General features: G+C 48.6%; 1 protein-coding gene across 1 annotated transcript in view; it reads right to left on the bottom strand.

Moving 5' to 3' along the window:
• The window catches only part of LOC123993773 (vascular endothelial growth factor receptor 3-like), a 258,276-nt gene that overhangs the window by 21,814 nt on the left and 222,561 nt on the right, over positions 1 to 13,901 (bottom strand). Inside the window, 1 exon segment of the mRNA XM_046296256.1 lies at positions 11,772 to 11,894. Coding sequence (XP_046152212.1) covers positions 11,772 to 11,894 — 123 coding nt within the window.

Genomic DNA, 13,901 nt, shown 5'->3' with positions numbered 1-13,901 from the left:
AAGGAGAGAGGGAAAGGAGAGAGGGAAAGGAGAGAGGGAAAGGAGAGAGAGACGGGGAGAGAGAGAGAGAGAGAAAGGAGAGAGAGAGAAAGGAGAGAGAGAGAGAGAGGAGAGAGGGAAAGGAGAGAGGGAAAGGAGAGAGAGAGAGAAGAGAGAGAGACAGGGGGAAAGAGAGCGAGGGAGAGCGAGAGAGAGAGAGAGAGGGGATAAAGACAGGGAGAGAGGGGTGAGGAAGAGAGAGGGAGGAGAGTGAGACAGGGGGAGAGAGAGAAAGGAGAGAGAGACAGGGGGAGAGAGACAGGGGGAGAGAGAGGAGAGAGAGAGGAGAGAGAGACAGGAGAGAGAGACAGGAGAGAGAGACAGGAGAGAGAGACAGGGGAGAGAGAGCGAGAGAGAGCGAGGGAGAGCGAGAGATGGGGAGAAAGACAGGAGGAGAGAGAGAGAGACAGGGGGAGAGAGAGGTAGAGAGGGACAGGAGAGAGAGACAGGAGAGAGAGACGGGGAGAGAGAGCGAGGGAGAGCGAGAGATGGGGAGAAAGACAGGAGGAGAGAGAGAGAGAGAGACAGGGGGAGAGAGAGGTAGAGAGGGAAAGGAGAGAGAGACAGAGGTAAAAACATTCCAAATACAACCAATATTTATGTTTATTTATTTTCCCTTTTGTACTTTAACTATTTGCACATCATTACAACAGTGTATATAGACATAATATGAAATGTCTTTATTGAGAAGGAAAGGAGACAGAGAGAGAGGGGGAGAGAGAGAGAGTGCCCCCCACTCCCACAAAGAGGGTCTCAACATGGAAATCACACATCCACCCAGGCCGTGAGCAGACAAACAGGCCCAACCCCCACTCTTACACTCGCCCAGGCCAATGGCAAGTACCAGATGCTCAGCAGGATCTGCTGACACTTACTGGTCTGAAGCCAAACCACACGACTAACAACATTGGACACTTTATGGAACACAAAGCCTTCACTATCTCATCCTGGAATATCCCAGGCCTGAGGTCATCTGCCTTTGGCCTAAAGAGCCGGACCTGGACTTCATCAAAGAAATCAGGAATACAGACATTGTCATCCTACAAGAAACATGGTATAGAGGAGATGGACCCACTGGTTGTCCTCTAGGTTACAGAGAGCTGGTAGTCCCATCCACCAAACTACCAGGTGGGTGGTATAGAGGAGATGTACCCACTGGTTGCCCTCTAGGTTACAGAGAGCTGGTAGTCCCATCCACCACACTACCAGGTGTGAAACAGGTTAGGGACTCAGGGGGTATGCTAGGTATACCCCCACTTGGTATAGAGCAGACCTAACTCACTCCATTTAATTAGTCAAAACAGGAACATTTCACATTTGGCTAGAAATTCAAAAGGAAATTATCTCAACAGAGAAAAATGTCCTCCTGTGTGCTACCTATATCCCCCAATAGAATCCCCTATATCCCCCCACTAGAATCCCCTATATCCCCCCACTAGAATCCCCTATATCCCCCACTAGAATCCCCTATATCCCCCAATAGAATCCCCTATATCCCCCCACTAGAATCCCCTATATCCCCCACTAGAATCCCCTATATCCCCCCACTAGAATCCCCTATATCCCCCACTAGAATCCCCTATATCCCCCACTAGAATCCCCTATATCCCCCACTAGAATCCCCTATATCCCCCACTAGAATCCCCTATATCCCCCAATAGAATCCCCTATATCCCCCCACTAGAATCCCCTATATCCCCCACTAGAATCCCCTATATCCCCCACTAGAATCCCCTATATCCCCCACTAGAATCCCCTATATCCCCCCACTAGAATCCCCTATATCCCCCACTAGAATCCCCTATATCCCCCACTAGAATCCCCTATATCCCCCACTAGAATCCCCTATATCCCCCACTAGAATCCCCTATATCCCCCAATAGAATCCTGTGTGCTAGAATCCTATATCCCCCACTAGAATCCCCTATATCCCCCACTAGAATCCCCTATATCCCCCACTAGAATCCCCTGTATCCCCCCACTGAATCCCCTATATCCCCCCACTAGAATCCCCTATATCCCCCCACTCCCCTATATCCCCCCACTAGAATCCCCTGTATCCCCCCACTAGAATCCCCTATATCCCCCCACTAGAATCCTGCTGTATCCTGTGTGCTACCTATATCCCCCACTAGAATCCCCTATATCCCCCACTAGAATCCTGCTGTATCCTGTGTGCTACCTATATCCCCCACTAGAATCCTGCTGTATCCTGTGTGCTACCTATATCCCCCCACTAGAATCCTGCTGTATCCTGTGTGCTACCTATATCCCCCCACTAGAATCCTGCTGTATCCTGTGTGCCACCTATATCCCCCCACTAGAATCCCTATATCCCCCCACTAGAATCCTGCTGTATCCTGTGTGCCACCTATATCCCCCACTAGAATCCCCTATATCCCCCACTAGAATCCCCTATATCCCCCCACTAGAATCCTGCTGTATCCTGTGTGCCACCTATATCCCCCCACTAGAATCCCCTATATCCCCCACTAGAATCCCCTATATCCCCCCACTAGAATCCTGCTGTATCCTGTGTGCTACCTATATCCCCCACTAGAATCCTGCTGTATCCTGTGTGCTACCTATATCCCCCACTAGAATCCTGCTGTTTCCTGTGTGCTACCTATATCCCCCCACTAGAATCCTGCTGTATCCTATCCCCTAGAATCCCCTATATCCCCCCCACTAGAATCCCCTATATCCCCCCACTAGAATCCTGCTGTATCCTGTGTGCTACCTATATCCCCCACTAGAATCCCCTATATCCCCCACTAGAATCCCCTATATCTATCCCCTCACTAGAATCCCCTATATCCCCCCACTAGAATCCCCTATATCCCACAACTACGACAACACAACCAACAAAAACGGGTCACAACTCCTGCAGCTCTGTTACATCCTGGGTCTGTACATAGACAATGATAGGCTTCACTAGGGACTCCTACGGTGTGTGGTACACCTATAGCTCTGTTACATCCTGGGTCTGTACATAGACAATGATAGGCTTCCACTAGGACTCCCCATAGGTTAACCTAAGCTCTGTTACATCCTGGGTCTGTACATAGACAATGATAGGCCCAGGGACTCCTCTGTGGTACACCTAAGCTCTGTTACATCCTGGGTCTGTACATAGACAATGATAGGCTTCAGGGGACAAACACCTACCTGGTACACATTCTCTGTTACATCCTGGGTCTGTACATAGACAATGATAGGCAACAGGGGACTCAACAAAAACGGGGTACACCCTGCAGCTCTGTTACATCCTGGGTCTGTACATAGACAATGATAGGCTTCGAGGGGACTCCTACGGTAGGTACACCTATAGCTCTGTTACATCCTGGGTCTGTACATAGACAATGATAGGCTTCGAGTGGACTCCTACGGTAGGTACACCTATAGCTCTGTTACATCCTGGGTCTGTACATAGACAATGATAGGCTTCGAGGGGACTCCTACGGTAGGTACACCTATAGCTCTGTTACATCCTGGGTCTGTACATAGACAATGATAGGCTTCGAGGGGACTCCTACGGTAGGTACACCTATAGCTCTGTTACATCCTGGGTCTGTACATAGACAATGATAGGCTTCGACGGGACTCCTACGGTAGGTACACCTATAGCTCTGTTACATCCTGGGTCTGTACATAGACAATGATAGGCTTCGAGGGGACTCCTACGGTAGGTACACCTATAGCTCATCTCTTGGCAGTAGTACTGTAGACTACTTTATCACTGACCTCAACCCAGAGTCTCTCAGAGTTCACAGTGAGCCCACTGACACCCCTATCAGACCACAGCAAAATCACAGTCTACTTGAACAGAGCAATCCTCAATCATGAGGCATCAAAGCCAAAGAAACTGAATAATATTAAGAAATGCTATAGATGGAAGGAAAGTAGTGTGGAAAACTACAAAAAAATTAATGAGGCAACAACACATTAAATCCCTTTTAACTTCCTGGACAAAACGTTCCACTGTAATAGTGAAGGTGTAAACTTGGCAGTAGAAAACCTACACAGTATATTTGACCTCTCAGCTTCCCTATCAAATCTAAAAAATTTAAACAGAAAACTGATAAAAATGAACAATAATGACAAATGGTTTGATGAAGAATGCAAAAACCTAAGAAAGAAATGGAGAAACCTGTCCAACCAAAAACATAGAGACCAGGAAAACCTGAGTCTACGCCTTCACTGTGGTGAATCACTAAAACAATATAGAAATACACTACGGAAAAAGAAGGAACAACACGCCAGAAATCAGCTCAATGTAAAGTAAAGAATTAATGGACTCGAATGACTTCTGGGATATTTGGAAAACACTAAACAGACAAAACAAAGAATTATCTATCCAAAATGGAGATGTATGGGTAAACCACTTATCCAATCCTTTTGTCTCTATAACAAAGAACAAACAGCCAAAACATATACATGATCAAATACAATTCTTAGAATCAACTATTAAAGACTAACAGAACCCACTGGATTCCAGAATCAACTGGATTCTAGAACCCACTGGATTCCAGAACCCACTGGATTCTCCAATTACATTGAATGAACTACAGGACAAAATACAAACCTCCAACCCAAAAAGGCCTGTGGTGTTGATGGTATCCTTAATGAAATTATAACAGAGACAACAAATTCCAATTGGCTAAAACTCTTTAACATCAGCCTTTGACTCAATTTGGCATGAGGGTCTGCTATACAAATGGATGGAAAGTGGTGTTGGGGGACAAACATTATAAAATCCATGTACACAAACAAGTGTGTGGTTAAAATTGGCAAAAAACACACATTTCTTTCCACAAGACAAGGATTCAGCTTAAGCAACATAAACTCTCACTGTCAACTGCGTTTATTTTCAGCAAACTTAACATGTGTAAATATTTGTATGAACACAAGATTCAACAACTGAGACATAAACTGAACAAGTTCCACAGACATGTGACTAACAGAAATGGAATAATGTGTCCCTGAACAAAGGGGTGTCAAAATCAAAAGTAACAGTCAGTATCTGGTGTGGCCACCAGCTGCATTAAGTACTGCAGTGCATCTCCTCCTCATGGACTGCACCAGATTTGACAGTTCTTGCTTGCTGTGAGATGTTACCCCACACTTCCACCAAGGCACCTGGAAGTTCCCGGACATTTCTGGGGGGGAATGGCTCTAGCCCTCACCCTCTGATCCAACAGGTCTCAGGCGTGCTCAATGGGATTGAGATTTGTGCTCTTCGCTGGCCATGGCAGAACACTGACATTCCTTTCTTGCAGGAAATCACGCACAGAACGAGCAGTATGGCTGGTGGCATTGTCATGCTGGAGGGTCCTGTCAGGAAGAGCCTGCAGGAAGGGTACCACATGAGGGAGGAGGACGTCTTCCCTGTAACGCACAGCGTGGAGATTACCTGCAATGACAACAAGCGCAGTCCATTGATGCTGTGACACACCGCCCCAGACCATGACGGACCCTCCACCTCCAAATAGATCCCACTCCAGAGTACAGGCCTCGGTGTAACGCTCATTCCTTCGACGATAAACGCGGATGCGACCATCACCCCTGGTGAGACAAAACTCTCACACGTCAGTGAATTGCACTTTTCGCCAGTCCGGTCTTGTCCAGCGACGGTGAGTTTGTGCCCATAGGCGATGTTGTTGCCGGTCATGTCTGGTGAGGACCTGCCTTACGACAGGCCTACAAGCCCTCAGTCCAGCGTCTCTCAGAATATTGCGGACAGTCTGAGCACTGATGGAGGGATTGTGGGTTCCTGGTGTAACTCGGGCAGTTGTTGTTGCCATCCTGTACCTGTTCCGCAGGTGTGATGTTCGACTGTACCGACCCTGTGCAGGTGTTGTTACACCTGCCACTGCGAGGACGAACAGCTGTCCGTCCTGTCTCCCTGTCTTAAGCGTCCCACAGTACGGACATTGCAATTTATTGCCCTGGCCACATCTGCAGTCCTCATGCCTCCTTGCAGCATGCCTAATGCACGTTCACGCAGATGAGCAGGGACCCTGGGCATCTTTATTTTGGTGTTTTTCAGAGTTAGTACATTTACATTTTACATTTAAGTCATTTAGCAGACGCTCTTATCCAGAGCGACTTACAAATTGGTGCATTCACCTTATGACATCCAGTGGAACAGCCACTTTACAATAGTGCATCTAAATCTTTTAAGGGGGGTTAGAAGGATTACTTATCCTATCCTAGGTATTCCTTAAAGAGGTGGGGTTTCAGGTGTCTCCGGAAGGTGGTGATTGACTCCGCTGTCCTGGCGTCATGAGGGAGTTTGTTCCACCATTGGGGAGCCAGAGCAGCGAACAGTTTTGACTGGGCTGAGCGGGAACTGTACTTCCTCAGTGGTAGGGAGGCGAGCAGGCCAGAGGTGGATGAACGCAGTGCCCTTGTTTGGGTGTAGGGCCTGATCAGAGCCTGGAGGTACTGAGGTGCCGTTCCCCTCACAGCTCCGTAGGCAAGCACCATGGTCTTGTAGCGGATGCGAGCTTCAACTGGAAGCCAGTGGAGAGAGCGGAGGAGCGGGGTGACGTGAGAGAACTTGGGAAGGTTGAACACCAGACGGGCTGCGGCGTTCTGGATGAGTTGTAGGGGTTTAATGGCACAGGCAGGGAGCCCAGCCAACAGCGAGTTGCAGTAATCCAGACGGGAGATGACAAGTGCCTGGATTAGGACCTGCGCCGCTTCCTGTGTGAGGCAGGGTCGTACTCTGCGGATGTTGTAGAGCATGAACCTACAGGAACGGGCCACCGCCTTGATGTTAGTTGAGAACGACAGGGTGTTGTCCAGGATCACGCCAAGGTTCTTAGCGCTCTGGGAGGAGGACACAATGGAGTTGTCAACCGTGATGGCGAGATCATGGAACGGGCAGTCCTTCCCCGGGAGGAAGAGCAGCTCCGTCTTGCCGAGGTTCAGCTTGAGGTGGTGATCCGTCATCCACACTGATATGTCTGCCAGACATGCAGAGATGCGATTCGCCACCTGGTCATCAGAAGGGGGAAAGGAGAATATTAATTGTGTGTCGTCTGCATAGCAATGATAGGAGAGACCATGTGAGGTTATGACAGAGCCAAGTGACTTGGTGTATAGCGAGAATAGGAGAGGGCCTAGAACAGAGCCCTGGGGGACACCAGTGGTGAGAGCGCGTGGTGAGGAGACAGATTCTCGCCACGCCACCTGGTAGGAGCGACCTGTCAGGTAGGACGCAATCCAAGCGTGGGCCACGCCGGAGATGCCCAACTCGGAGAGGGTGGAGAGGAGGATCTGATGGTTCACAGTATCGAAGGCAGCCGATAGGTCTAGAAGGATGAGAGCAGAGGAGAGAGAGTTAGCTTTAGCAGTGCGGAGCGCCTCTGTGATACAGAGAAGAGCAGTCTCAGTTGAATGACTAGTCTTGAAACCTGACTGATTTGGATCAAGAAGGTCATTCTGAGAGAGATAGCGGGAGAGCTGGCCAAGGACGGCACGTTCAAGAGTTTTGGAGAGAAAAGAAAGAAGGGATACTGGTCTGTAGTTGTTGACATCGGAGGGATCGAGTGTAGGTTTTTTCAGAAGGGGTGCAACTCTCGCTCTCTTGAAGACGGAAGGGACGTAGCCAGCGGTCAGGGATGAGTTGATGAGCGAGGTGAGGTAAGGGAGAAGGTCTCCGGAAATGGTCTGGAGATGAGAGGAGGGAATGGGGTCAAGAGGGCAGGTTGTTGGGCGGCCCGCCGTCACAAGAAGCGAGATTTAATCTGGAGAGAGAGGGGAGAAAGAGGTCAGAGCACAGGGTAGGGCAGTGTGAGCAGAACCAGCGGTGTCGTTTGACTTAGCAAACGAGGATCGGATGTCGTCGACCTTCTTTTCAAAATGGTTGACGAAGTCATCTGCAGAGAGGGAGGAGGGGGGGAGGAGGATTCAGGAGGGAGGAGAAAGTGGCAAAGAGCTTCCTAGGGTTAGAGGCAGATGCTTGGAATTTAGAGTGGTAGAAAGTGGCTTTAGCAGCAGAGACAGAAGAGGAAAATGTAGAGAGGAGGGAGTGAAAGGATGCCAGGTCCGCAGGGAGGCGAGTTTTCTTCCATTTCCGCTCGGCTGCCCGGAGCCCTGTTTTGTGAGCTCGCAATGAGTCGTCGAGCCACGGAGCGGGAGGGGAGGACCGAGCCGGCCTGGAAGATAGGGGGCATAGAGAGTCAAAGGATGCAGAAAGGGAGGAGAGGAGGGTTGAGGAGGCAGAATCAGGAGATAGGTTGGAGAAGGTTTGAGCAGAGGGAAGAGATGATAGGATGGAAGAGGAGAGAGTAGCGGGGGAGAGAGAGCGAAGGTTGGGACGGCGCGATACCATCCGAGTAGGGGCAGTGTGGGAAGTGTTGGATGAGAGCGAGAGGGAAAAGGATACAAGGTAGTGGTCGGAGACTTGGATGGGAGTTGCAATGAGGTTAGTGGAAGAACAGCATCTAGTAAAGATGAGGTCGAGCGTATTGCCTGCCTTGTGAGTAGGGGGGGAAGGTGAGAGGGTGAGGTCAAAAGAGGAGAGGAGTGGAAAGAAGGAGGCAGAGAGGAATGAGTCAAAGGTAGACGTGGGGAGGTTAAAGTCGCCCAGAACTGTGAGAGGTGAGCCGTCCTCAGGAAAGGAGCTTATCAAGGCATCAAGCTCATTGATGAACTCTCCGAGGGAACCTGGAGGGCGTTAAATGATAAGGATGTTAAGCTTGAAAGGGCTGGTAACTGTGACAGCATGGAATTCAAAGGAGGCGATAGACAGATGGGTAAGGGGAGAAAGAGAGAATGGCCACTTGGGAGAGATGAGGATCCCGGTGCCACCACCCCGCTGACCAGAAGCTCTCGGGGTGTGCGAGAACACGTGGGCGGACGAAGAGAGAGCAGTGGGAGTAGCAGTGTTATCTGTGGTGATCCATGTTTCCGTCAGTAGAAAGGTCTCTTCAGTGTCCTAAGTTTTCATAACTGTGACCTTAATTACTTACCGTCTGTAAGCTGTTAGTGTCTTAACGACCGTTCCACAGGTGCATGTTCATTAATTGCCTTGGTTCATCGAACAAGCAAAACAGTGTTTAACAATATATCTTTGAAAGAGAGGGTCCTGAGAAAAGGGACGTTTCTTTTTTTTTGCTGAGTTTATCACCGAATAGGCGAGGGCACTAGAACAGTCTGCAGCACCCGGTCTCACCCTACTAGAATCTGAAGTCAAATTTCTACTGGTTGCTGATGATCTGGTGCTTCTGTCTCCAACCAAGGAGGGCCTACAGCAGCACCTAGATCTTCTGCATAGATTCTGTCAGACCTGGGCCCTGCCAGACCTTGGGCCCTGCCAGACCTTGGGCCCTGCCAGACCTGGGCCCTGCCAGACCTGGGCCCTGCCAGACCTGGGCCCTGCCCGACCTGGGCCCTGCCCGACCTGGGCCCTGCCCGACCTGGGCCCTGACAGACCTGGGCCCTGACAGACCTGGGACCTGACAGTAAATCTCAGTAAGACCAAAATAATGGTGTTCCAACACTTCCACAGAGCTGTGAACGAGCTGAGAGACAAGACAAGAAGAGCTTTCTACGCCATCAAAAGAAAAATAACATTTGGCACACCAATTAGGCTCAAAATACTTGAATTAGTCATAGAACCCATTGTCCTTCATGGTTGTTAGGTCTGGGAGTCCGCTCACCAAACAAGAATTCACAAAATGGGACAAACACCAAATTGAGACTCTGCATGAAGAATTCTGCAAAAAATATCCTCTGTGTACAACGTAAAACACCAAATAATGCATGCAGAGCAGAATTAGGCCGATACCAGTTAATTAACAAAATCCAGAAAAGAGACGTTAAATTCTGCAACTGTCATGCCTTGGTCATTGTATCTTGTGTTTTTGTTATATGTTTGGGTAGGCCAGGGTGTGACATGGGTTTATATGTTGTATTTCGTATTGGGGTTTGTATTAATTGGGAGTGTGTATTAGTAGGGGTGTGTCTAGTTAGGCTTGGCTGCCTGAGGCGATTCCTAATTGGAGTCAGCTGATTCTAGTTGTCTCGGATTGGGAACCGTATTTAGGCAGCCTGAGTGCGCGTTGTATTTCGTGGGTGATTGTACCTGTCTTAGTGTTAGTCACCAGATAGGCTGTAATTAGTTTCACTCGTTTGTTGTTTTGTATTCTCAGTTATTTCATGTACAGCATTTTCTTCATTAAAAGTCATGAGTAACCTACACGCTGCATTTCGGTCTGACTCACTTCAAACAACAGACGAATATCATTACAGCAACCACCTAAAAGAAAGCGATTCCCAAACCTTCCATAACAAATCCATCACCTACAGAGAGATTAACCTGGAGAAGAGTCCCTGGGGCTCTGTTCACAAACACAAACACACCCCACAGAGTCCCAGGACAGCAATACAATCAGACCCAACCAAATCATGAAAAAACAAAAAGATAATTACTTGACACATTGGAAAGAATTAACTAAAAAACGGAGCAACTAGAATGTTATCTGGCCCTAAACAGAGAGTACACAGTGGCAGAATACCTGACCACTGTGACTGACCCTAAACAGAGAGAACACAGTGGCAGAATACCTGACCACTGTGACTGACCCAAAATTAAGGAAAGCTTTGACTATGTACAGACTCAGTGAGCATTGCCTTGCTATTGAGAAAGGCCGCCGTAGGCAGACATGGCTCTCAAGAGAAGACAGGCTATGTGCTCACTGCCCACAAAATGAGGTGGAAACTGAGCTGCACTTCCTAACCTCCTGTCAAATATATGACCATATTAGAGACACCAATTTCCCTCAGATTACACAGATCCACAAAGAATTTGAAAACAAACCCAATTTTGAATAAACTCCCATATCTACTGGGTGAAATTCCACAGTGTGCCATCACAGCAGCAAGATATGTAACCTGTTGCCACAAGAAAAGGGCAACCAGTGAAGAACAAACATCATTGTAAATACAACCCATATTTATGTTAATTTATTTTCCCTTTTATACTTTAACTATTTGCACATCGTTACAACACTATATGTATATAGACATAATATTACACCGCTCTAACCACTAGGCTGCCCAGCTGTTGTATAATATTACATCATTACAACACTGTGTATAGACATAATATTACATCATTACAACACTGTGTATAGACGTATATAGACATAATATTACACCGCTCTCACCACTAGGCTGCCCAGCCGTTGGCCCTGATGTAACGACCCCGAGTTTGCCGTTGGCCCTGATGTAACTACCCCGAGTTTGCCATTGGCCCTGATGTAACGACCCCGAGTTTGCCGTTGGCCCTGATGTAACGACCCCGAGTTTGCCGTTGGCCCTGATGTAACGACCCCGAGTTTGCCGTTGGCCCTGATGTAACGACCCCGAGTTTGCCGTTGGCCCTGATGTAACGACCCCGAGTTTGCCGTTGGCCCTGATGTAACGACCCCGAGTTTGCCGTTGGCTCTGATGTAACGACCCCGAGTTTGCCGTTGGCCCTGATGTAACGACCCCGAGTTTGCCGTTGGCCCTGATGTAACGACCCCGAGTTTGCCGTTGGCCCTGATGTAACGACCCCGAGTTTGCCATTGGCCCTGATGTAACGACCCCGAGTTTGCCGTTGGCCCTGATGTAACTACCCCGAGTTTGCCATTGGCCCTGATGTAACGACCCCAAGTTTGCCGTTGGCCCTGATGTAACGACCCCGAGTTTTTCCCCCTGAGGTGTGTGTCTCTTACGCTGCCTTTCCTGACGTAGTCGGGGTCTTTGTAGATGTCTCTCGCCAGGCCGAAGTCGCAGATCTTCACCACGTTGTTCTCTGACAGCAGGATGTTCCTCGCTGCAAGGTCCCTGTGGATACACTGCCGAAACACACACACACACACACACACACACACACACACACACACACACACACACACACACACACACACACACACACACACACACACACACACACACACACACACACACACACACACACACACACACACACACACACACACACACACACACAACATTAACAACAATGTTAATGGATAGTCTGAACAGGTAGAGACCTCCAAGTCTCTGTGGATAGTCTGAACAGGTCTCTGTGGATAGTCTGAACAGGTAGAGACCACCAGGTCTCTGTGGATAGTCTGAACAGGTCTCTGTGGATAGTCTGAACAGGTAGAGACCACCAAGTCTCTGTGGATAGTCTGAACAGGTAGAGACCTCCAAGTCTCTGTGGATAGTCTGAACAGGTAGAGACCCCAAGTCTCTGTGGATAGTCTGAACAGGTAGAGACCCCCAAGTCTCTGTGGATAGTCTGAACAGGTCTCTGTGGATAGTCTGAACAGGTAGAGACCTCCAAGTCTCTGTGGATAGTCTGAACAGGTCTCTGTGGATAGTCTGAACAGGTAGAGACCCCCAAGTCTCTGTGGATAGTCTGAACAGGTAGAGACCCACAAGTCTCTGTGGATAGTCTGAACAGGTCTCTGTGGATAGTCTGAACAGGTAGAGACCACCAAGTCTCTGTGGATAGTCTGAACAGGTAGAGACCCCAAGTCTCTGTGGATAGTCTGAACAGGTCTCTGTGGATAATCTGAACAGGTAGAGACCTCCAAGTCTCTGTGGATAGTCTGAACAGGTAGAGACCTCCAAGTCTCTGTGGATAGTCTGAACAGGTAGAGACCCCCAGGTGGATAGTCTGAACAGGTCTCTGTGGATAGTCTGAACAGGTAGAGACCACCAAGTCTCTGTGGATAGTCTGAACAGGTCTCTGTGGATAGTCTGAACAGGTCTCTGTGGATAATCTGAACAGGTAGAGACCTCCAAGTCTCTGTGGATAGTCTGAACAGGTAGAGACCTCCAAGTCTCTGTGGATAGTCTGAACAGGTAGAGACCCCCAAGTCTCTGTGGATAGTCTGAACAGGTCTCTGTGGATAGTCTGAACAGGTAGAGACCTCCAAGTCTCTGTGGATAATCTGAACAGGTAGAGACCCCAAGTCTCTGTGGATAGTCTGAACAGGTCTCTGTGGATAGTCTGAACAGGTAGAGACCCCAAGTCTCTGTGGATAGTCTGAACAGGTCTCTGTGGATAGTCTGAACAGGTAGAGACCTCCAAGTCTCTGTGGATAGTCTGAACAGGTAGAGACCTCCAAGTCTCTGTGGATAGCTGTGTGTTTATTTTACCAGATAAGTTGACTGAGAACATAATTCTCTTTTACAGCAACGACCTGGGGAGAGTTACAGTGGTGTGTTTCTGTGTGTTACTGTGTGTGTGTTACTGTGTGTGTGTTACTGTGTGTGTGTTACTGTGTGTGTGTTACTGTGTGTGTGTTACTGTGTGTGTGTTTCTGTGTTTGTGTTTCTGTGTGTGTTTCTGTGTGTGTGTTTGTGTTTCTGTGTGTGTGTTTCTGCATGTGTGTTTGTGTTTCTGTGTGTGTGTTTCTGCATGTGTGCGTTTCTGTGTTTGTGCGTGTGTGTTTCTGTGTGTGCGTGTCAGGAGAATGTTTCGGGCCAAGTCTCTGTTGAGCTCCGACAGAGGAGATGACAACATCAAAGCTCCAGGGTCATGGAGAGGTCACAGAGGGGTTGAGAGGTCAAAGGCATCATTGAGGATGAGACAGAGACACTGTGTGTTCCAAATGGCACCCTATTCCCTATATATGGCCCACTAAAGTGCATTACTCTAGACCAGGGCCCATTAAAGTACACTACTTTAGACCAGATTCCATCAAGAGCACAACTTTAGACCAGGGCCCACTAAAGTGCACTACTTTAGACCAGGGCCCATCAAAGTCCACTATTTTAGACCAGGGCCCACAGTGGGAGGGCGGAGCTTCACTAACAACACAGTGGGAGGAAGGAGCTTCACTACGACA

This window comes from Oncorhynchus gorbuscha, linkage group LG13, assembly GCF_021184085.1.
Source record: "Oncorhynchus gorbuscha isolate QuinsamMale2020 ecotype Even-year linkage group LG13, OgorEven_v1.0, whole genome shotgun sequence".
In the NCBI taxonomy this organism is placed as follows: Eukaryota; Metazoa; Chordata; class Actinopteri; order Salmoniformes; family Salmonidae; genus Oncorhynchus; species Oncorhynchus gorbuscha.
This window is presented reverse-complemented; position numbering and strand designations above follow the sequence as displayed.